The sequence below is a fragment of the Corythoichthys intestinalis genome, chromosome 2 (genome assembly GCF_030265065.1).
Source record: "Corythoichthys intestinalis isolate RoL2023-P3 chromosome 2, ASM3026506v1, whole genome shotgun sequence".
Classification (NCBI taxonomy): domain Eukaryota; kingdom Metazoa; phylum Chordata; class Actinopteri; order Syngnathiformes; family Syngnathidae; genus Corythoichthys; species Corythoichthys intestinalis.
The window spans coordinates 42,394,264-42,420,572 of record NC_080396.1 but is presented as its reverse complement, the minus strand read 5'-3'; the positions used below and the strand labels follow the sequence as shown (position 1 = coordinate 42,420,572).

Sequence of the window (26,309 nt, the reverse complement as noted above, 5' to 3'; positions counted from 1 at the left end):
AACAGTCTGGCCGTGCCAGGCAAGGTTTTCACGACCATATCCCAATGACAATCACACAGGTATGACATTTATTAGTTCAAGCAGAGTAAAATAATAGATATTCACGCTGCAAGAAAGTCGTTTCCGTGTGGGGGCTCCCGTCAGGGGGGACATTTCACGCAGGGCGGCTATTTTTCGGCAAAACACCTGTTGTTGCGCTCACCTTCTTGCTGCGCGACCGTGGCGACGAGCTTCGTAGTCTCCGTCTGATGATGTCTGCGAACGTGTTGGCCTCATATTGATGTTTTCGCCACTGTCTGACAGCTGTCGACACAAACGCACCATGGACCGAGATAAACAAACCGTGCTGCTTTTGAGATTTGCCCTTTTAACAATGGGCACACAGCAACTAAAATGACCGTTTATCTTCTCTGTTACTGCAACCAACCGCCACACATGCCTTCGCCATTTGGATTAATCAATGTCAACGATTGTCAGGAAGGTTTTCTGGTTCGTTTACTAGGCGGTGATTCCTTAGACAAGCAGAAAAACACGCAGTAATAGGAGGAATGTACGTAGCGGTAATATGTAAACACGATGAGCTGACGGACAATATGGCAGCACCAGTCGGGGGGGCGGAGTTGTGATGTTACGTGATTGGGGTCTATAGTCCTCAGACTGCTCCTTTGATCTCACCATAGTGTTTCCTCTCACTTCAACAGTCAGGGGCACACCACACTAAATGTGAGGTTTAAATAAGCCAAGCCTCCTTTAAAACACAGGGGAATGATGTTCTAATCATGTGCACCTGATGTGATACCCCTGTGTGTGATTTTAGCAATTTTAAAGTGGGTTTTAATGTAGGGGTGTCCCAATTTATTCCTCAACAGAAATTGCATCAATTTAAAATTACATTTTACAGAGAAAAAAAAATCAGTTGAATCTCTCAAGATTGTTAAAATTGATATTAAATATCCATATGACCAAATATGTCACAAAACACACAGGCTTCCATAGGGTCCTGTCCTCTGATGTTTTTTCACATGACTGTAGATGTTTACCAACGGTAGTGGGAAATGTGCACAATTTAGCGCTTCATGCAAGGGTGTAACATTTAGTCGAACATTGGAGGGCGGGTGGTGGTTTGGTGGGGTAAGATTTTCACCTGAAGCTGCTCTGATGACATGCCCTGCATTAAAAAAATATGTAAATACCTCAAATATGTACATAAAAAAACATGTAGATATAAAACATAAAAACTATTTCAGAGTATTCATTCAAAATGAATGAAGAAGTAATCAAAATCTAATTTCAACTTTTGAGGAAAAAAAAAAAGAAGCTATGTTACATATTCAACAGTAACAGTAACCAACATTTCCACAGTATTTTGCTGGACTGTTATTACATTTAACACTGTTATTACATTTTATTTATTATACACTTGTTTACCTACTGTTCCAGATAATAATACGTGGTCAGCTCTCGCAACCCTGTAAATATTTTTAAAAGTTAAATACAAATCAGGCGTTGTATACGACATACTTAACGATTGTTAAAGAATGACCACCAGACGTCGCTGTTGTCCAAAACGAGAATGCCACTAATGACGACTTGAACACAAAAGAGGTTCTTTGAAATGTAACGTTAGACTGTTTCCCTCCTTTTTCCCCATTTGTGATGTGCAGGACATTTACGAGTGCCGCATTAGAACAAAGACATATTTCTTTACAAAACCTTGGTATTTATTTGATTGTTAGTTAGATGCCAACGGTGAAGGGTTACTGTAGAAGCGAAATTGTTTGTGGTAGGAAGGAATGCGTCTGTCTTACGATAAAACGTCACACGAATACTTAATACATATAGAACGTCTATTTTGCGCTACCCTTCCAAATACCGTTATTTGCATGCAACCTCTATGTGTTAAATGGCATGTGTCATACTTTGCTTGAATAAAAAAAAAAAAAAAAAGACGTGATGAAGATGTGCTTTACGTTTAACGGTGTTGGTTTGATTTCCTGCCTCGAGTAGTGGTCGTATCGTCGACCCGCTCGTACAAATTGAAAGTCCGACCGCAATGTCTGGTCTGAACCGGTTCTGGAGGAGGAGCGCGCGCCGGAGGATTCACGCACTGATTGACGCCATACGCCGCGCGCCCCCAACCAGGTTCGGCCTCCTTGTTTACGTTGAGGCATCTCATTGGTCCAATTCGCACCACCCGCCTACGCTTCCCTTGTACAGTGGACCAAGGACGCTAGCTTCTCGTCGTGATTGGTTTGCAGCCTCCCCATCATATTTATTTTGGGACCAGCCCCGGCTGTGCACGAGGAGGAGCCCAGTTGTATACATTTCGCGTGTGGGTTGTCCATAATAAACCGGCGTGCACTTTTCAGCACCAGCATCGTGTGGATAGCAGGCCACGGAGCACCGAGGAGGCCAGAGCCCGACGAGGTGGTACGCTCCGGATACACTTGCTAGCTTGTACCGTGCCAAAAGGCCTCATCTCGCTTGAAAGGACAAGTTAACGCGGGTGATATTTGCGGTCTTTCCGTTACTAAATGGCTGCAAATGAAGGGAAACAAAGGTGATAAAAAGGCTGCGTCCTAGCTGGTGGCTCCTGATTATAGTCGCGCCAGATCTCCATTGTGTGAGCATCTCGGTGCTATTATCCACTCCTGCCCAACCCCCGGAGTCCCCCCTTCTGCTCCACCCGTGCAGCAGCTACAACTCTTTCGGACTCACTTTTATTTGGGGCGGGGGGACCACCGCGAGCCTTCCGAAATGTGCTCCCGCCTTTGGTTCGTGACCGACCGACGTATTAGCCAGGAATATCCCCAAGTTGAGATCCTCCGGGCATTGAAGGAGCGCTGCGCCGAGGAGGATGTGGAATTCCGCTCTCTTCTCATGGATCAAATCGTGCTCACCATCAGTGAGGGACAATTAGGTAAATGCACTTAATACACACTCTCTCCGCGACACTTTTTGGCAATTCCTTGTTATACGAATAGTAATGATAAAATGTATTTGTTTCAAACTGTGCTGTGGTCGATGCTCACAGTTCGGGTGGGGGGTGGTTCAAGGCTAGCCTTGTACGCCTGCTAGCCAGGAGGCGGAATGAAAGCAAACGTGTGACCGCCTAACCTACTTTTCCCAGCGCCGCGTTAGCGTGGGGCTGGTGTCTGCAGCTAATAAAATTTACTTTAGCCACAAAAGCCTTTTGGGAATAAAATCAAACGGAGTTTGTCATTTAAAAAATCGGGGTGCTTTCAGTATTGATTTTGCTGTGGGAATCTGGAAAACAAGGGGCGGGAACAAGACTGTTTCCCCTCCACCACTACAACTGACGAAAGCATCCACCAATCAATCTTTGACACCAGTGGTTCTCAAACCGGGGCCCGCGAGATACAATTTGAAATAAGCTGTTGTAATGTGTAATACTAGTAAGTAAGTTCATTATTTTCTGTAATGTACTGATAAACATTAGACTTTCATATATTTTAGATTCATTACACACCACTGAATTAGTTCAAGCCTTTTATTGTTTAAATATTGATGATTTTGGCAAAAAAGTCAAGAAAAAACAAAAATCCCTATCTCAAAAAATTTGCATATCATGAAAAGGTATTCTAAAGAAGCTACTAACGTAATCATCTGAATCAACGAATTAACTCAAAACCCCTGCGAAAGATTCCTGAGGCTTTTAAAAACAGCCTGGTTCATTACTCAAAACCGCAATCATGGGCAAGACTGCTGACCTGACTGCTGTCCAGAAGGCCATCATTGACACCCTCAAGCAAGAGGCTAAGACACAGAAAGAAATTTCTGAGCGAATAGGCTGTTCCCAGAGTGCTGTATCAAGGCACCTCAGTGGAAAGTCTGTGGGAAGGAAAAAGTGTGGCAGGAAATGCTGCACAACCAGAAGAGATGGCCGCACCCTGAGAAAGATTGTGGAAAAAGGGCAATTCCAGACCTTAGGGGACCTGCAGAAACAGTGGACTGAGTCTGGAGTAGAAACACCCAGAGCCACCGTGCACAGGCGTGTGCTGGAAATGGGCTACAGGTGCTGCATTCCCCAGGTCAAGCCACTTTTGAACCTGAAACAGCGGCAGAAGCGCCTGATCTGGGCTACAGAGAAGCACCACTGGACTGTTGCACAGTGGTCCAAAGTACTTTTTTCAGATGAAAGCAAATTTTGCATGTCATTTGGAAAGCAAGGTGCCAGAGTTTGGAGGAAGACGGGGGAGAAGGAAATGCCAAAATGTCTGAAGTCCAGTGTCTAGCACCCAGAAACAGTGATTGTCTGGGATGCCATGTCAGCTGCTGGTGTTGGTCTACTGTGTTTTATCAAGGGCAGGGTCAATGCAGTGAGCTATCAGGAGATTTTGGAGCACTTCACGCTTCCATCTGCTGAAAAGCTTTATGGAGATGAAGATTTCATTTGTCAGCACGACCTGGCACCTGCTCACAGTGCCAAAACCACTGGTAAATGGTTTACTGACCATGGCATTACTGTGCTCAAATGGCCTGCCAACTCTCCTGACCTGAACCCCATAGAGAATCTGTGAGATAATGTGAAGAGGAAGTTGAGAGACACCAGACCAAACACTGTGGATGAGCTTAAGGCCGCTATCGAAGCATCCTGGGCCCTCCATAACATATCAGCAGTGCCACAGGCTGATTCCCTCCATGCCACGCTGCAATGAAGCAGTCATTTCTGCAAAAGGATTCTCGACCAAGTATTGAGTGGATAGCTGATATACTTAATTGAAGGTTGACTTTTTTGTATTAAAAAACCTTTTTGTATTGGTCGGATAAAATATGCTATTTTTTTGAAATAGAGATTTTTTTTTTCTTGACTTTTTGCCAAAATCCTCATTATTAAAACGATAAAAGGCTTGAATTACTTCAGTTGTGTGTAATGAATCTAAAATATATGAAAGTCTAATGTTTATCAGTACATTACAGAAAATAAGGAACCTTATCACAATATGCTAATTTTTTGAGAAGGACTAGTATATGCTATATACATGCATGAAATAGGGAACAGCGCGGTTAAAACAAATATCACAGAGCTAACTCCTAAAGATAAATTCTACCATAGCGTTGGTCTAATTAAAATTCTTGATGTTCAGATAATCATCAATCATAACTCTGACATCCCTGTATGTGCACCATATATTTCGTTTTTTTCTCTTGATCCTCATGTAGCATACATGTTTTTGTTAAATGTTTGGGATTTGGAAGCACACATTTCCCAATCGGATTGTGCTCGGACAGTAACGTTATTTTCAGTGCCATTGTGCTTTTCAGCTGCCGAAAATCAAACCACTGGGCAAATACGTCCGCGGAATGAGACTACTGCTTTTTAGATCCTAATGATAGCATCAGAGTATTGCATAATATTTGTAAACATTTCTTGAGGAGGTACCATCGGGTATTGGTTTAATACAAAAAATATGATTTGTCATTTACATGTTACATTATTCTTTGTATTATTTTTACTGATCTAAAAATATAGGTATTGGATCGTTAACGGCAAAACATATCTTGAAGAAAGATCGGTAGTAAAAAAAACAGCATCGGGACGTCCCTAATTGCTACAGTGGTCAGAAAAAGCATTTCTAACTAGTTCTTCTGTGTGTGCAGTAGTGGAAGCACTGCATGTCAACGGGTAATGATAGATAAACTTTGAATTTAAATAAAATCCAATTATGCTCAGTTAATTTATGTTGAACATGACATAAATGTTTATGTTGGGGGGAAAAAAGCATAGGATTCAGGAGTAAAAAAATAGCACAGTGATCCCTTGTTACTTTGCACTTCAAACTTCGCGGCCTCAGTCCATCACAGATTTTTTTCAATGAAAAAAATAATAAATACAATATTTTATTCAAAAATGTTAACATACATGCATGTATACATGTACAAGTCATTGTTTTTTTTTTTTATGTATGTCTCACATTTTTCAAAATATTACCTGTACATATCAGTTTTTTTTTTGTTCGTTTTTGTTTTAATTATACTTTGAGGGAAAAAAAGGGAAAAACAATTTATATTTATACTTGTATGTATCTCCTTCCTATGCTGTTAAATCTGAATAAATACATTCAACACACCAAAAATATATCATATAATATATTGTCAATAATATTGTCATATGTCAATAAGCTCTGCCTCTACCTCGCAGATTTTGTATTTTTGCGGGGGAGGGTGGGGGTCTCGATTAACCGCGAAAAACAAGGTGTTACTGTAGTTATTAGGGATGTCCCTATTCGATCACATGATCGGAAATCGGGCTGATCGTGCCATTTTTCTGATGATTGGAATTGCGTGAAAAGGATTGGGTTTTTAATTAAAATAATATATTTAATAATATATTTATGTTTTCCTGCTTCATGCTCGTACAGCCTCTAACTCTCCCTCCACCTACTTTTTTTGGTCAGCAGTCCAGCTGGAGTTTGCTAGTTAAAATTAACGGTGATTGACAGGTTTGTAGCACTGACTTGACAAGTGAAGGCTCTGTAGCTCTAAGATCAAAGGCATGAATTGTCAATCATCGTTTAGTCAATCTTCGTTGTCTGGATGCTGTTGTCGACAGTGTGAGCATCAACGTGTGAGTCAATGGCTAGGTTCATACTCCAGGTCTTAATGCACAAATCCAATTTTTTGCCATATCTGGTTTTTGGGCGTGCCCGTTCAGACTGCCTTTGTCCATTGAGACCGTTCAGGTATCACGCATGCGCACTAATTCGCAGTCCGAGATGCGCTCAGCAATGAGCCCCGCATGCGCAGAGGCATCAAAACAAATTACACATGCTAGCTGTATGTCATTCCAGAGTGATCATATTTTGATTTCCAAAAAGAGGACACAAATAACAGACATTAATAATCCCCGTTAAGTCTTATATTCAAAGATCATATGAAGTGATAGAACGCACACACACACACACGAGCCTTGACGTGTGTGCGTGAAATGACGTGGGTGCGTCAGTTTGCCCCGACGTGGTCATGTGTGCAATAATGAAATATTGCTCATTCGGTGCACAAAATGAAAATCGAAAATTGTAAGGCTTATTCTTTTCTCCATTTTAATTTTTTATGACTGTGGTCAAGCCCGCTTCTTGCTTAAAAGCAGAGTTCAAGCTAGGCGCTTATGCCTACATGGCTGCCGTCCTCCGTGCCTCTTGCTCTTTGCTGACGTAATTGCTGCATGAATTCCGATTCGGGAGTCTTGACAGTTCAGACCACCTGTCACGTTCTGAAAAAAGTGGCCCAGATCGGATTTGAACCACATACAAAAGTGACTAAGATCGGATTTGAAATGGTCCACTTCTACGCGACTTGTCCCGTTTAGCCCGTCAAGTTAATGCCTGACTCAAGTCGGAAAAACACGAAAAAATTGGATTCGTGCATTGAGACATGTAGTATGAACCTAGCCAATTTGAGTGGACTCACTCATACGAATGTTATGGAAAGTGATTAAAAGTATGGCGTTAAAGGTGATGAAATGAAAAATGTGGGTGCGTCTACATTTTGTGCTGGTGCACCTTAAGAAAAAAGTTAAGCGCACTAGTGCAACCGATGCAAAATGTCAGTGTGGAGCCTTGGCAATATACTGTATATCACAATGTTAATTTTTTCCAATATCATTCATGCCTAAATTATATAGATATATATTTTTACCTTTTGAGGTCTAAAAAGTAACAAAATAATCCAGAAATACAATGACAATGCCAAAAGATACAAATATATATGTTTTATACTCCGCAACACTCCTGGAAAAATCGGAAGTACTGTAAAAAGTACAGTACTAGAACAGGTTTGGAAATTTTGTTCAGAAAAAAACAACTTTCTTTCGTTATCGGATCGAGACTCGGTATCGGCACATTCTTAAAATCTCGTGACTTGGACTCTGGTGCTAAAATATGCGATCGGGACATCCTTAGTATTTAGATTTCATAGGTGTCAGGCAAATCAGGGTGTGCTTTGAAGATTTCTTCCGTTTTCAGAGGTCCCTGAAATCTCAAGTTTTGAAAACCCCTGTTCTGGACCAGTAATTGTCAACAACGGTCACCTTGAGGCAACCATTTCCCCATTTTTGTCAAGACAAGCCATCAGTTTGAGAAAATAAAAAGTTACGTTTGTATTGTAATAGATAGCCTAGGAGCACAGATGCCTGTAATGTTTTTTAACAAATAAAATACAGAATAACTACACATGCGACCTTAAATTTTTTATACTTAAATTTCACATGAATGAAAACGCTGGAGAGGGGGAGATGCACCATAATGGTCACCAGCTAATCACTACACGTACAGACACGGTGTCCGTGGGGTCTTAATAAGTCTAAAAAAGACTTAAATCCATTCATTTGAATTCAAGGCCTTAAAATGTCTAAAATTCTCCTAAAATCTCATAAAAGGTCTTAAATATATTTTTTACATCTACAAAGCATAAGGCGGTCATAAAATGCCAACAGCAAACGCCTTTTGTGGTTGACATGTTGGTTCACAAAAGTGCTAGCCGTTTTGGTTAGGTTAGGTTAAGCATTTTGTATCATAGAGTGAAAGAGCTGGGCATAAGTTCAAATGCTTTGCAAGTAATTGCGGGCTTCCAGTTTTCCTTCAAATCTTTTTTGCATTTTTGCTGGTATCGATGTGAAATGGGTCTTAAGTTTTATTCTCTGTGATCTTTAAAAATCTGTAAAAGTCTTAAATTTGACTTGTTGAACCCCGCAGAGACCCTGACAGACAAACATCTACATTCCCACATAGGAACAAATTATGGCCTTGAAAATACAGTTTTTTGGATTATTGTTGTCGGCAGTCAAAATACCAAAAGAAATCCCACACAAACAGTGATAGAATATACCTGTACTCAACCTCCACATAAGAGATCAAATATGTGATACAAATTCCAACCTCAAAACTGTTAGCAGACAATCCTTTTGGGAATGTGCACATTTAAAACAAGAATTAAATGACTTCTACACAAAACCTTTTTTATTTTTTAAATTCTGTGGGCCAGTCATAGTCCTAACATGTATTTTAAAATGATAGACAAGTAATCTGTAACTTCCGAAGAATATCGCCATGTTGTAATAGCACTTGTGTCAGTGCAGATTATGGTAGACTCTTAATTTGTGACTACAATGGAAACCTGCTTTTTCCGGGGATGTGGCCAAGGTTGACTGTGATTAGCAACTTTATATTTATGCTCAGTGGGCATAATTGCCTAAATTAATAGTGTTAACCATAGACACCAAAAAATATGATGCCAAAATACTTTATTAGCATTTCAACCACTTACAAACATTCCAACCTTATGAATACAGTACAGTGAAGAATTTAAGAGTCAAGCAGAGACAATTCTTCCGAGGAATCAGAAAAAAGCCGGTGTAACACAGTGATTATTTGACAGCAAAGCCCAAGAGTCATATCGATGGTGCTTAGTGTCGAAGCTCTGCACTGCAGGGCATCCTGTGTTGGTACTTGGACAGACCACTCGTTCAAAGGCTGGTGCTACAATGTTTCAGTGTTTATATTGACCAGTAAAAACACATAGTGATAACACGAGCTGGTTTTGATGCCATGTTTAGTCCTACTTCGTCAAAACCATCGTGGTGAATCATAAATTATACACAGTTATTATATTTTGTTAGTCTCATAGCATAATTGCCTATGTCATTTTTGGCCAAACTGCCTAATTTATGAAATGCTCGGTTCAATTCTGCATAATCTTGCCTTTTTGTTTATATCCTTGGCCAACACTTTTTAGAAACCAAAACAATATAAATAAAAAAAGGACAATTTATTTTCTGGCAAATAGGTTTTTTTTCTTGTTTTCCAAAACCAGTGAAAAATGATTTAGCCAATTATGCTATGAGGGTCAAGATTTGTGATTAAACGAGTGAGTTCGGTGCTGGTTGCAGCGCAAGTGAGCGTATCTATACTGTGATTTTTCAGACATCTAAGTTGCTTTATGGGTATCTTAACACCAAGAAATAAATTTGGCGTGTATTTTTTTGTTGTGTTTACTGTCAACAGTAGTTTTTCGCTGCCACAATTAAAAAAACACTTCAGTAGGATACATATCATACATTTTTTCATCAGTATTTGGGAGTTATGCTCTATCATATGATAGTGACAGTAACAGGTGTGCATGGAATTCTTCAGCATGGTGAAAAGTGGACTATTGACACAGGATGAGCAATATGTGTGTGTCTCAATTAACACATTAATGATGCCTGTTCAGCCTGACCCTTTGGAGAAAAATTTGAACAGAACTTACCATAGTCAGGGATTTATAACCGCACACATCCCAATCCACCTTTTCTTTTCTCGCCAGCCATGCGGCACACTTGAGTGTGACGTCAAAGAAAGGGAGCACTTCATTTACAAACACACACATCCCAATCCACCGACACCGTGCCAAAAATATTACAGTACATACAGTATTATCGGTCCTATTAATAATGTTATTGGATTTATTGGGATGACATCATAATTCCTATTATCGAACCGATAATTATCGGACCAATAATTATCGTGCACCAGTAGTGGTTAACAAAGGTTTAATTGTAGTCTATTAGTGTTTCTGTGACACCTGGATGACAGTGAATATTGGGAAATTAGAGACTTGAGGGACATCTGTGACATGTTTTTTTGCTTTAATGTATGAATTATACAGTGTTCACATTTTTGCACTTGGCAGACTATAACGTTAATTAAAAACTGTAGATTTAAAGTTATGGGTGCTTTTTATTTGCTATATGGAATTTAAAATGCAGGTCAAAATGGAAGTGTGTGCTTGGTTGAAGTGTATTATCCAAGTGTTTTTTAAGTGATAGCAAACACGTTTGAAAATTAAATTCTGTAGAGGCTAGTATTTGAAATTGTGCACTCTATGATGTCACACGGCGCACGAATATGCAAGTACACGCCCTCTTCGTTCCTCTTTCCCGCCCGCTATTATCAGGGGTGCTGAGTACTGAGCCGTCTATTATTATCAAATACACATTTCGCCAAAGGGCGGAACAGTCATATTAATAAAGTAAAGTAAAAAATATGATAGTGTGAGTGTGAGGTAGAATAAGCTACTGTTTATGTGCCATAACTAAAAAAACGACTGGAGACAAAATGGCGGTTAAAGCTCTGCATTGTGAAGTCGAAATTACGTAAGTCAGGTACATCATAACCCGGGGACTACCTGTAATTGTGAAACAGCCAAGCTTGGTGTCGTTTTTCAAAAGATTGTAGTCCCCCTCTCCATTATTTTAAGTCACCATACGCATTGCCAATGTGCACAAGCTTTCGACCAACACACCTTCTTAACTGACGGCCAATCAGAGCAGAGCGTATGCAAATTAGCTCCAGTCATCCACATAGTAGTAAGAAACGGGATTTTTGCAGACAAGCCAGAAAATGACTCCCTAAAATGGACTAGAAAATTACATTCTGGGCACTTTCATTGTAAAATTGCATCCAATGTTATGAAAAATAACGTTTAAAATTATAGTCAAGTGCACCTTCAAAGATTAAAAAATGTGTAGTTGATAACAAGCACTAAGTGATTTGTGTTCCACAGTTTAAGGTTTCACTTTTGACAAATGACTGAATATGACTGGAACGTGTTTGGATTAATTTAATCAATCGATCGTTTATTGAAAATGTACAGTTTTGGCAAATTGAGTGAGCAGGTCAAAATCTCATTTTTCTAAACAAATCAATTAATTGTGTGTCATGGTGGTCTGAAAATAATTCATTATTACTTTTACCTGACATGATCATAATCATAATAATAATAGATGATAGATCATAATAGATGTTTTTTCTTATAATTGGATGAAACATCCATAAATGAATAACAGTTGTCTGACACAACTGAAATGTGGAAGCGCTAACCTGTTTGGCAAAGCTAATCGTGGTGCAGTTTATCTTACTTAATACTATTCATAGCTATATGGAGCACTGTCTAGACCTGTAGCCACACAACTGGAGCAAGACAGTTACTGGAACCTGTAATCCATCCGGGCGTACCGCCGAAATGTCTCCTGAGCCTTGACGCCAAAGATTAACCACTCATGAGTAGATTACGCATGGTTGGAGTAAGTTTTCTTTGTCACTGTTTTGCATTGCATTAAATGTAGTCACCTGTAATATACAGGGTGACCCCCAAAAAAGTTTACACTGCCGTAATACAACTTAAATGCCATGTTTATTCATTTTAGAATTAGACTTTAATCACAAATTATACATTATTGTAAAGAACATGTACAGTACACTCTATTTTTCAATGTTTCCTCCCTTAAGTGTCACAACAGCCTCCAGGCGCCTGCGGAACGCTTGACAGGTCTCCTTTATGTAGGATGCTGTCATCTTTTCCCAAGATCTAACAATGGACCTCTCCAAGGCTGCCACAGAAGTTTGTGGCTTCTTACAGGGACTGTCCTCCACAGTTGCCCATATGCTATAATCCAGGGGATTGAGATCTGGACTCTGGGGTGGCCACATATCACCTTGTCAATCAATTTTTTGGTCCGCACAGATCGGCACTTCCAGACCCAGGTTTTCGTGAGGCTGTTCCAGTATCTTTTAGCTTCTTTTTAACTTTGTAGACTGCACATCTGGGTATTCTCAGATTTGCTGCAATCTCAGTAGGTGTCAGACCGGCACGCAGCAATTCAGGTACAGCTAAAGTTTTCTTCATTTTCAGCAGAAGCACAGGAATTGTAGAGATGAGAGATTACCAGCTGCATTGAGTGACCTTAATGAATCACTTAAGCATGACAACCTATTTAGATATATTTCAATGGCTTTTAAACAAGCAGTCAACTGAGTGTAAACTTTTTTTGGGGTCACCCTGTAGATAGGATGTACCGATAAATTAAATTTTGTGTCACAACTGAAGCCACATTTTAAAATCGTTCAATTTTTAAATCGGACAGGTGTGCCAGGTCGTTCATTAATAAAGTATATGAAAAAGCTACCTCTTAAATTGGAGAAACTTTTTAAAAGCAAAAAGGACACTGCTATGATTGCAGACTGGGATGTCAGTTATATGCACACTCAGACAGTCCATGAACTCAATTGCTCGAACAGAGGTATAAAAAAGCTGAAGAAAATAAAACAGTTGGCACACCTTCTTGATAGTCACTGTACTTGTTCAAACTGTTGCTTTCTCTTTTCTCCTAATCAGTGCATAAAACGACCAGAGGAATTGTGCGCTATACCGTGTTAATTCTGTATATATAAGTGCATTGAATCACGGGTTTTACAGAAGTTTCGTGTAATGGCGGTCAATCTGGGATACTTGTATTTGATTTGCTAATACAGTAATAACTGGCACTTATAAACCATTTACCACCATTACGATGAATGCAGGGTTTCCCCCCCCCTTTTTTTCCCCTATTACAGGTCAGAAAAACCAAATTCCTTTTTAAAATGTAGTTATTCTATTTATTCTATTTTAATTTATTACATTTTTCTGTTTAAGTTCCTAATATGTAATTATATGTTCAGATATGTTTAATATCATTAACCAACACTTGTCGGACCTTATGTTGATTTCTACAAATTAATCATCCAAATTTACTAACATTTTCTATCCTTTAGGGTTATTAGTGTTCCGGGTTGGTGCACGTCGTAAAGTTGAAAACGGGTGATGCCACAAGCTAGCTTGTTACACGCCAACGTTACACAAAAATAATAAAAATGATAGATATCATTTTAGCACAAAAACTCCCTGGTCATGTGACCAATGGACTCAAAATCTTTGTGGGATGACAGCACTCCACTGGCTGCATGAGTGAGGCTACGCCTCTTGTCTGCACATTATACATTATATATGATTATGGAATTGGAACAGGATTATTTTCAGTAGATTCATGTTTTTTCACCGTTTTGCTGCAGTTTTTATTAAATCTACCGCAAAAAAAAAAAAATGTTATTCAAGCAAATTGCTGTTTTCCTTGATTATTGGGATCAATCACTGAAGGCGTTGACCTGGACCAGTGGTTTTGATAGTAGGGCCAGTGAACTTTAAAAGGGCCAATGGCTAATTTCTTTATTGTCTACCCCTGAATACTTTGATGTTTTATCTTTCACTCCACTCCACTTTTGTCCAGCTTCAGGTTATACTTTGGCGTTGTAATTTGTTTCCACAAGGCATGTAAAAAAAGAACGAATACATTCTAATTGCTTTTGATGACTAAGTATCTTTCGTAAGCCATGTGCACAGAAAAACCCAGCATTCCACAGGGCGAAAGGCATTTCACATCTTGTGATTTGTTTAGACATTCTTAAGACATTCTAAGAGTGGTTCCACTCAGAATTGATGACAAATGCATCACCCTCACGTTGTCAGATGACAGACTGGAACAAATAATAACACCAATACACAACTTGGATGTTACATAACATTAATCAAGATACCCTTGTAACTCTTTGCAGTCCCTTCTGATGAACTACTCTCAATGCCAAAATATTTTTATGTCGATCAGCAACTTGCAATTTAACCCTTCCCTCTTCTGTGGAGGTTGTTTATGTTGAATCAGCAATCTTTCACTTCATCCGCAGCTATACCAAAGACAAGAACGCATGACATGACATAAACAGATACTGTACAACAATACGCAGCAATACAAAATATGACATAAACAGATACTGTACAACAATACGCAGCAGTACAAAATTAAGCTCCAAACAAGCCTGGGTCTTACTTTCTCTGAAAGTATTACTTTTACAATGCCAATGCACATATTTTGAGTCATTGTTTCACCCTATTTTTCATGCTTGCCACACAGTACCTTAATGATAGCGGTACTATATTGTTGTAAGGATTAAATTGTGACACTTGCTCTGTGAAGTTTACACATTGTAACAGGCAATATTGAATAGCTGCTTGTCAAAATTTGGTATGTGGTGGCTTTCTTAGCAAAACAATACCCACTTTTGTCTCCCACAATCCAGCTAAATGAAAGGGAAATATATTAGGAGGGTTTGTGGATTGTTGGTGTAGTGCAATGGAACGCACAGAATGCTTGTTATGTTGCAATTGAAACAACACCTCTGGAGAGTCATCAACATACAAAATACTCACTCCCATCATTAAAAGCAGCGGCAAATGTTTATGTGGTCACTCAAAGCAGGTTTTCCATTACAAGTTTACAGCCATTTTCCAGTAATCACATACCATCTCCAATGCCGTTCAATTAAAAAAAAAAAAAAAAAAGGCTTGTTGAATGAGTAACCTCCTTTTCTCGACACAGTTCCTTTGTAAATAGAGACAGTAAACACAGAACAGTGTCTATCCAACACCATGGTACTAACTCTCAGACACTTCCCACTGTAGTACCACTCGCATTACTCTATGTGCCAGTACAATCGAATCAGTGTGTGAGCATACTGAATAGAGTTTGCACAACTATAATCGTTTTTCTTGTGGTAGAGATTTGAAAAAGGAGGAAAAAAGCAGAGGATTTAGCCTGTTTTTATGGCTACACAGACTATCACATGCAACATTAGTCCGCCCTGTGTTCCGATCATAAGATATGTTTAACTTTTCCTGCCTGCTGCAGTCCTGTGCTATCTTCCTGCTACTTTAACAGTGCACTCAATTGTCCTACTACTTCGAACTTTCAGGAGCGGCACAAAAATAAGCCTTGGTCACTTCCACGATAGGTAAATTATAAAGATGCACGATAACATTGGTTACCGATAATTATCGGCCAATAATGGAAATTATGACGTCACACAGGTAATCCAGATTAAAACAAAAAACGAAGCCCTCCCTCTGAAGCCCCTGTCGCATGAGTGACGAGCTACACGATTTGGTTGAAGCAGTTGGATATCATGGCGGCTTTGTCACCAGTGTCGGTTGACTTTTCCGTGTGTAAAACAAATGACGCTCTCGCCATCTGCAAAACATAATATTTCTTATTTTAAATATATGTAATGTTCGCATTTTTCTGCCTTATGGAGTAAAAGGAAAAAAAAAACTGTGGACGCCATAGCTTGGAGTGGGCAGGTATGTTGTCTTCCGGGCTGAGGAGGTTGTTATCAAGGAAGTGCATCACTGGCTGTCACCTCGTAAAACTGCACTGCCCCCAATGGCCTGGCATGAATACTATACTATACTATTGTGACATCATTCGAGACCAAACCAAGACGAAACCATATAAATGCAAACATGAAATTTGTCGTATTCTTGGAGCATCAGCATGTAAACAGCCCCTTATTGAAAAATGGATGGAAGATGGTTTATTTAAGAGGTGGTTGCCCCCTGGTGAAAATTACAACAGCTCCTGGTGCGTAGTCATGCAAAAAGACATTTTCATTATGGGCAATGGGGGTCAAAGCCGTCGAACAGCACATGCAGGAGAAAAAAGGTGAAATAAAAGTAGTTTTTTTTTTTTTACTTCATCAAAAGTTGTTGCGAAAGGTTTTGGACTTAAATTATATTTTTAAGGTATCCATGGAGAATGGGTCAATGACATGATTCACACCATTATAAGTGAATGTATTCCAGGTAATATTATAAATATTTTCGTGACTAACAAAACTTTTAAACCCAATCATGTGAACACGTGTTTGCTATCGCCCCATTTGTTGGGTCACATTACTGGGACGCGGTTGGCAGAGGGGGTCTTAAAGTGACAGAGGTCAGTGACTGGAATCCCTGCTCCAACTATCTGCTTTCAAAGTGTCCTTGGGCAAGAAACTGCACACTAAATTGCATCCTTGGGCCTGGAAGCACCTTACAGGCAGCAGAATCTGAAAACTCTATCGAAAAGTTCTTTGTGACTTTTGTTAAAGGTGCTTTATCACAAACATTCCAGTATGCCAGGAATTGAGTTCTCCTGCATTCCTCTTAATTCATTCACAAAGGTAATTTAAAGACCCCTTTATTTGGGATGTATTTGTTAACGGCTGACTGAAACAGTCGCCCCTTGTGCATGTCAACATATTTTTTCGTAGTCAGACGTGTGATGTGTTACACTAAAGAGTCTGTCTGCGTCCAGTGTGTTGTATCACTGTAAACCAGCTCTTTTTAGACGAGAGCTTGGCAATTGATTTGGACCTGTTAATGTTTTCGCTATCCTGAGTAAAACAATGAAAACATAAGGATACGCCTTTAGGATTTCAGGAATAAACAAAAAGCAAAAGCTGCTGCCCAGCACTCAAGAGTATCTGGCAGCACAACAGGATAGAAGATAGAGAAGGATAGCCTGTAGCAAATCATCTCATCAGCTACCACTGGCTCCAAACAGCTTAACAGTGCCAGCCTTGTACTGACTGCTGCTTCCTCCTCCTCAATTCTGCCAAATGGCAGCCAGGGCTGTGTGGCAGGAATGACGGACACATGACACTGCGTGTTCACACATTGCTTCTGCCAGAAAGGGTCACATTTTCCACCTGGAACTGTTTATTTCCACAATACTTCACTAGCCCTTTATACAGCTCTCTCACTCTGTCTTAAAACGTGGCAAGTTAAGAGGCGCCAGAACAGATGATGATGATGTCTGCTTCTCCACTTACCAGAAAGAAGTTTCTCTGAGCAAAAATCAGACTAGAGGAACCGTAGTGTTGATTTTCACTTCTAAATATGCATGCTGACTGGTAGTTAAAAACAAATGACCTAACCTATTATTTTCCCTGCAGGCCTGCAAGTGGATCAAGAAACGGTGACATCTTATCCACAGGTGGTGGTGGTGCGGGTGCCCACACCATGGGTGCAGTCAGACAGTGACATCACGGTATTGCGTCACCTAGAGAAGATGGGCTGTCGGCTGATCAATCGTCCTCAGGCTATACTCAACTGTGTCAACAAGTTCTGGACCTTTCAAGAGCTAGCTGGCCATGGCGTGCCTCTTCCTGACACCTTCTCATATGGTGAGCTATGCCTTGACATGATTGCTTTCATTTTGATGAACATTATTTTTTAGAATAGGTTACAATGGAAAGGGTATTTATTCGAGGTGTGACAGTATATCGAAGTGGTGATCTATCATGATATTTTGTATCCCAAAAGGTTATCGATATGCTTCCGCCAAGAATTGATATATTGCTCTAAAAAGGTTTCACGGTTTAACAAAATAGGAGCCAACAGGTTGCTACAAAAATTACCACAAGAATATTGTCTATGTTAGGTCGTTGGCTGCTTTTACAGCGCTCGACGTCGAATCCATTTTGACTGGTAGGGGTGAATGAATTAATGTAACCAAAGCATTCACAGGCAATCTTCCTGGTTTGGGGGGCATTTACACAGGAAGTGAAGGGAGGGATGTTTATTCACTGCCACCCTCCCACTTCAAATGGATTGGACGTCTACTCGTTATAAACTAATTTATATCCACTACAGTAGGATGGCTTGCTTTTCCATTTATTTGTTGTATTGTACAATATCATAGCAATGATTTCCTGACCGGTGTATCTATACTTGTTGTATCGCCATATCGTGAGACAATCATTATCATGAGACTTGTAATGCAAATGGTATTGTATCGTGAGATACCCAGAGGTTCCCACCCCTGTATTTACACAACTGTTGTGTGTTGATTTGTCATAAGATTGTCTGGAAAATAACATATGCATGATACAGAAGGTTTGCTGAAAGGTTTGATAATAATCCAATAAAACCAAACAAATATATACATTTTCTAGGACAGAAAATGTATAGTATTATATTTTCTCAGCTAAGACACTTGTCTTTCTTTAGAAATTTGTACTGGATCCAAGTCTAACTAATTTGACTTCTTTCCCTATGTCCTACTCAGTTTTATCGTGCATACGACAGTTTACTCAGCTAAGAAACTGAAATTGACTCCTACAGATTGCACCTTTCCTATATCGCTGGTGTGCTAAAAACAATGAAGAACAGTCGTTCTTTTCTTTTTTCTTTTTTTTTTTTTTTTTTTTTTTTTTTGAGTAATTAAAAAAATGTAATGAGTAACATAACAAATTACTTTGGGCAGGGAGTAATAGAGTAACATAAAGCATTACACGATGACAGTGATCAAAACAGATTCTTCATATTTTTCCCTCATACCAGTTTAACATTTTAATTCTTTGCATGGTTCTACACATTTTTCTAACATAGTTGACTGATTTTGACATATTTAAGCACTTATTCACATTTTCCCTATTATTGGTCTCTTGTGTCAGGAGTTTTGTGTAAAACATTATTATTATTATATATACTGATAATATAAGTTATTATTATATATATATTAATAATAGGAAGCATTATTTTGCAACATATTGTTACTTTTGGGCTATTTTAAGGGCCACCTATAAAACAGCTTTGTTCAAATTTTCGCTTTGCAATCATTTTGCATTGCACAAATAATTAGATCTTGATTTGCAAAAAAAAAAAAAAAAAAAGCTAGAGTTTACAGACAAAAACCCAAGGCCAGATTTAGGTTTGGCACCCCAAAACTACTTAAGAACAAATGCTTGTATCATTGCTATATTTGCATCTGGTAATCAAAAGGTTGTGTGGGCAAAGGGGGCAAGCAACCTAGCATTAAGAATGCTTACTCATATATCTCATACATTACTGCATATGAATACAATCATGCTTTTCTTTTATTTTGTTCCTTCACATATACAGTGGGGCAAATAAGTATTTAGTCAACCACTAATTGTGCAAGTTCTCCCACTTGAAAATATTAGAGAGGCCCGTAATTGTCAACATGGGTAAACCTCAACCATGAGAGACAGAATGTGGGGGGAAAAAAACAGAATCACATTGTTTGATTTTTAAAGAACTTATTTGCAAATCATGGTGGAAAATAAGTATTTGGTCAATACCAAAAGTTGATCTCAATACTTTGTTATGTACCCTTTGTTGGCAATAACGAAGGCCAAACGTTTTCTGTAACTCTTCACAAGCTTTTCACACACTGTTGCTGGTGTTTTGGCCCATTCCTCCATGCAGATCTCCTCTAGAGCAGTGATGTTTTGGGGCTGTCGTTGGGCAACACGGACTTTCAACTCCCTCCACAGATTTTCGATGGGGTTGAGATCTGGAGACTGGCTAGGCCACTCCAGGACCTTGAAATGCTTCTTACGAAGCCCCTCCTTTGTTTCCCTGGCTGTGTGTTTGGGATCATTGTCATGCTGAAAGACCCAGCCACGTCTCATCTGCCCTTGCTGATGGAAGGAGATTTTCACTCAAAATCTCTCGATGCATGGCCCCATTCATTCTTTCCTTTACACAGATCAGTCGTCCTGGTCCCTTTGCAGAAAAACAGCACCAAAGCATGGTGTTTCCACCTCCATGCTTCACAGTGGGCATGGTGTTCTTCAGATGCAATTCAGTATTCTTTCTGCTCCAAAAATTAGAACCTGTGTTTCTACCAAAAAGTTCTATTCTGGTTTCATCTGACCATAACACATTCTCCCAGTCCTCTTCCGGATCATCCAAATGCTCTCTAGCGAACCGCAGACGGGCTTGGACGTGTACTGGCTTCAGCAGGGGGACACGTCTGGCAGTGCAGGATTTGAGTCTCGACGGCGCAATGTGTTACTGATAGTAGCCTTTGTTTCTGTGGTCTCAGGTCTCTGTAGATCATTCACTAGGTCCCCTCGTGTGGTTCTGGGATTTTTGCTCTCCGTTCTTGTTGTTATTTTGACGCCACGGGGTGAGATCTTGCATGGAGCCCCAGATCGAGGGAGATTATCAGTGGTATTGTATGTCTTCCGTTTTCTAATAATTGCCCCCTTGGTTGATTTCTTTACACCAAGCGTTTTACCAATTGCAGATTCAGTCTTCCCATTCAGTCTTCCCATTGTAGACCCGCACCAGGTCTACAATTTTGTCTCTGGTGTCCTTCGACAGCTCTTTGGTCTTGGCCATAGTGGAGTTAGGAGTGTGACTGACTGAGATTGTGGACAGGTGTCTTTTATACCGATAATGAGTTAAAACAGGTGCCATTAATCGAGGTAACGAGTGAAGCCTCGTTAGACCTCGTTAGAAGAAGTTAGACCTCTTTGACAGTCAGAAATCTTGCTTGTTTGTAAGTGACCAAATACTTATTTTCCACTCTAATTTGGAAATAAATTCTTTAAAAATCAAACAATGTTATTTTCTGTTTTTTTCTCCACATTCTGTCTCTCATGGTTGATGTTTACCAATGTTGACAATTACAGGCTTCTCTATTCTTTTCAAGTAGGAGAACTTGCACAATTGGTGGTTGACTAAATACTTATTTGCCCCATTGTATTCACAAGGCAAAAACAAAGCAGAAAGCACATGGCCCTCAATTCCTTTGCACCCCCCAAAATAGATAAACAAAAATAAATAAATAAAAGCTAAAAATTTTAAAAGAGCAGGAAACTGATTAGACCGAAAGAGAGCAAGAGAGAGAGAAAGAGGGTGTTGTTCGGCCTACATTCCACTGGTCTCTCTTCAGCGTAGTCCTGGCAATCCATGCGGATTGGATACAGAGCTTATGTAACAGTTGTGCTGCTTGACCCTCTGTCCCCACATGACTTTTCAAAATAAAATAAGCTATTTCTCCACCTCTGGAGTCCCTGACATGGTTAGTCCAACACTGGTTGTCCATTCGCTTCCCTCCTTTTGTTCCCCTTGCCCTTTTTCTCTTTGGTGAAAAACATGAATTGGCGTGTCTAAAAAAAACACCATGTGCTTACGCGGATCACATCTGTTTCCCTGAGTGAATGCCAGATTTTAGCAATGACCTTTGTCAAAGCAGTGAGAGCAATTAAACACAACCGTTGATTTGATCATATTTAATTTATTTTACTTTTGTGTGTTTTATTTTGTTACCACATTTTTGCCTCGACAGTGAACCATTGCATTGAAAGCAGAAGCATAACGGTGACTTTGTTCCGCATGCTCCAACGACCGCTCACTTCCAATCTCGTGCATCTAGCAGCAGCATTGCACTGCTGTCTAGAGTCGGTTGTTTCATGTAGCGACAGACAACCCCCCAGCCCACTGCACCTTTCTGGTTCAGTCAGTTGCAATTTATCCATAATGCTGTCAAATGATTCTCTTTTTAATATATTGTATGCCTGTTTGATCTTGTGGTGTGTGGGTCTTCCTCAGGGGGGCATGACAACTTCCGAAAGATGATTGATGAGGCAGAACCGCTGGGCTACCCAGTAGTGGTGAAGAATGCACGTGGACACAGAGGTAAGACAAGTGCATTACGCGTTACAGTAATTGGCTTCCAAATGTATGTTTAATGAAGGCGGCATGCAGCTCCCTCTAGCCTTGTATCAAATTAATTGGCAGAGTGTTGAATCAGTAGGCACTCTTGACACTAAATGTAATTACTCTACTTTAGACAGGCCACTCTTACAAATTTATACACTTCGCCTCTTTTAGTTTTGGTGGGCTGTGTACACCGTATATGGCCTGATGCCATGTCCGGCTATGGCTTGACATAACCTTGAAAGGTGATGGCTTTGTGTGAAAGTGTCACTTTACATTTTAAAGAACTTTAAATTCTACCCAAATAAGTTGTCAATCATTCCTTTTATCTAATCATCTGTGGCCATTTCCACTCTAAATATTATTGGCCTAGGTAAGTTGCCCAATTCTCACTGTCTGACTGCGGCACATGCATTACACACATTTAAAGTTATCAGAACTATCTTTTGAGTGTTCAATCAAGTTTCAAGAAAGAAGTACAAGAATATATGCACCACAGGCTTTAAAATTGAGTTGCCACCCTTCGCTATCTAGATGATTGATCAACAATATGACATGCGCATAATAAATGTTCTGTTTTCATCCAAAAACAGGCCTTTGGAGAAGCAGAGACATTTCGGGAACACATTTGCCACTATATAGAGCCCTGTAGAACTGTTTCTCCCTCAATGCTGCTTGGTTTAGCATTACTAGTACATTTGAATGCATTTTTGCTAAATTCAATTGACAAGGTAGGCAGGGGAATTTTTTTTTTATGTGGTTTGACCTCATCCAAAATGGTGACAATGCTGACCCATTTGCCCTTTACTATTCATAGTTATTGACACTTGACTGGCTCTGACATTGTGTGCAACAACAATGGGCAGTAGCTAGGCCACTGGTGTATTGTTGAACAAAACAACCGTTAGTCCAAACCCAACTTTTTCCAATAGCATTTCCACCCCTCTTCTCGATACCTGAAAGTTACATTTGAAATTGTTTCAATCTGAATTCCATGAAAATCTGCTGTCAATTGATTATGTCGCATATTAACTCAACTTTATTTGTGTCGTGCTTTTATAACAGTTGTAACACATGACGTCTTTGTTGTTTTAACTAAATGTTGGTTTTGACTCATTTTTGATTAAATGCCCAGCTCTAGTTTATGAGGAAATGAAGTGATGGAATACCAAAACTGGCAAAGTCTAAATGCTTAAAATATGTCTGGCTGAGAGTTTGTTTGGTCAACTGTCCCATTAACTGTGAGAATGTTTACTCCCTTTCTCTCTCCCAATTACCCATACTCAACTGAAGTGCTGCAATGATTAATCGATTAACTCGAGTATTCGATTACAAAAAATATTCAAATTAAATTTTGTTGCTTCGAGTATTCGATTAATTAAAGTGGCGTTGTAATGGTTTATTTTGAAAGTGTTTGCATTTAGTTTGATTGATTAGGGTGGATACACTGCCCTCTGGTCTGTCTCTTTTCACATGACTGAATCCAACTGCTCCCTGTTAAGACCAACGTAAGCTAAGTTTTTGTTTGAGCTAATGTTTTTTAATGCATTCATAATTTAGTTTATAGGTATATTTAGCTGTTTTTGTGGGAATAGGTTTTTGAACCGTGTTTTAAGACCATTGTAAAAAAAACTAGCATTTTATTGCACTTAATTAGTGGACTTTTTCTATTTAAGTTAGCCAATTGTTCTTTTATTGCACATAGATCCTCATTTAAAAAAAATATATATATATATATATACCGTTTGAGGCTCAGGTCATGTATTTTAATTTTTCATGTTCCTTATCCGATTACTCGATTATTCGAACTAACTAGTCCATCGATAAATCGACTACTAAAATATTCGATAGGTGCAGCCCTACTCAACTGTGTCCAAGCACATTTAATGTACTGTTTTATTTCATAATGATACTTCAGTTAAGTACAACTCAGCTTTTTAAGGACTCATTTCAATTCATTCTATTTATGTCATATTTATTATTAAGAATTATAAAAGGCTTAACTTGAATTACAAAAATGTAACAATGAGTGATGTGATATCTTTGCTTGCCTTGTTATCTACACGTGAAGTGCAATGTCATGCCTTTCACTGCGAGTTGTGCTAGCTAAGTACAGCCTTCTCATCATATTTAGATTGTCACTTAGACACCATGTACAAACACACACGCAACACAGACACACGCAGCAATCACATGATTTCTCTGCTTGTGGACCAGGGTCACGGGGCTCGACAAAAAGAAGTGCTAATTAAAAGTCCTTTTCTTGCCTCTGTGAGAAGCAGTTGTATGGCCCGTATGAAAAGCAATCTAGCTATGTTTTTGGGAAGGGAAATGAACAGTAAGCATGGTCAGCAGATTTAGCTCAAATGTTTGAGGAATATATCAAACCACAATTCAAGTTCCTCAAATGTCTAATGACTTTTGTGTCAGTATCAAAGGTCTGGTTACCCTCAATGAAAACCATCACTACACCTTTTCCCTTTTTCCCCCCAGGCAAGGCTGTGTTCTTGGCGCGGGACAAACACCACCTGACAGACCTGTGCCACTTGATCCGTCATGACACACCCTACTTGTTTCAGGAGTATGTCAAGGAGTCACATGGCCGTGATGTACGCGTGGTCCTAGTGGGCGGCAGAGTCATCGGCTCCATGCTACGCTGTTCCACTGATGGACGTATGCAGAGCAACTGCTCCCTAGGTAGGCAATCAACCAAAGGTTCTCAGATGTTCTCTTGCAGCATAAGCCATGTGACTTCAGCAGTTCTTTATGGTACTGTTATTACGAAGGTTCTTAGAAATTGTACAATGATGTCCTTGTCTACCCGAAATATTTCAAGTCTTAGTAGTCATGGTTGACACATAGTTTAGATACTCCCCTTCCTTCAACACGTAGAAAAGTTTGTGTGCTGGATAATCAAATTTAGGATTAGGATAGATAGATCTATACTATGTGCATGTTAATACCATACCTTGGGCGCTAAAGGTAGCATGGATGTTTGGCCAACATGTACTTTTCATATCTTTTTGGTAGGTTTTCCAAAGTCAGAGGCCTGTTTTTACAGATCTATTCAGTACTTCTACAGTCGGAGCTAGGGATTGATCATCATCTACAGTTAATTGTACATTTTATGGTGTAATCTGCCAAGGTAGCCCCCTTACCACAGGTTCAGAGTATTATTAAGAATGAAGTGGTACCTCAACATACGAATTAACTTATTTCCAGGACCTGGTTTTTAAGTCAAAATAGTCGTATGTCGAGCCTGATTTTCCCATTAGAATACATTATAACTTAATTCATTCGTTCCACAGCCCAAAAACCTACGCTAAATCCTTAAAAAATACTGCTGGTACAATTACAAATAGCAATTACACATAGCAAAACAAATTAATTATAAATACAAATCGAAACAATAATTATAATAATAATAATGTAACGAATCAGGGTTTAGTGTGGCGGTTGTATTTTGCATGCTGTTCCTGAACGCACCGTTTGACTGACGAGAGAGCAAGAGGTGCGGTAGAGTGGGAAGTTTTTACTTTTTTCATGTTGATTTTAGCGTCACCTACAGCGGACAGTAGCCATGTTGTGTTGTACAAGTTCTGAAATAAATGATTAAAAACGTGACGATGCGCGCCACTTTCTTGCCAATGTTACAATAATAATAATAATAAATTGGAAATAAAAAAGCGTTTTTATTGTCACCTTAATTTATAGAAACTGGCAAAATGAGGTCGGAGGAGACCGGTCGTACCATTGAGCCAGTTCACTCACACGCACACCACGCTCATATTTTTCTATCATTTCCTTCTTAATTTCAATGGTAAGTGTCACCTTTTTTCACCGCCTGCACTAACCTTCTTGGGACCCATGTTGATTTGTCTCACAAGAAAACCCGCCATACGTCAGTCTTGCAGGAAAACAATAAAATTGCGACGTTGTCATAAATCGTCGTAGTTCGAGCATGTCGAGACAAATGACTAATCAAATTTTACGTTGGATTTCGAAAGGATCGTATTTCGAGGTACCACTGTAAAGCCTTGGAATTATATAGCACTTTTTTGACACTCAAAAGACGCTTAACATTGCATTATTCTTTTACTCTGTACTCAATGGTGGTAAGCCACTACTGTAGTCACATCTGCCCTAGGGCA

At 39.4% G+C, this 26,309-nt stretch overlaps 1 protein-coding gene across 1 annotated transcript in view; it reads left to right on the top strand.

The window, feature by feature from the left end:
* Positions 1-2,258: 2,258 nt before the first annotated feature.
* Positions 2,259-26,309, top strand: part of rimkla (ribosomal modification protein rimK-like family member A) — a 32,002-nt gene continuing 7,951 nt past the window's right edge. Inside the window, exons 1-4 of the mRNA XM_057860399.1 lie at positions 2,259-2,920; positions 17,637-17,867; positions 22,051-22,137; positions 24,652-24,855. Of these exons, the coding sequence (XP_057716382.1) occupies positions 2,758-2,920; positions 17,637-17,867; positions 22,051-22,137; positions 24,652-24,855 (685 nt within the window). The 5' untranslated portion in view covers positions 2,259-2,757. The remainder of the gene's footprint in view (positions 2,921-17,636; positions 17,868-22,050; positions 22,138-24,651; positions 24,856-26,309) is intronic.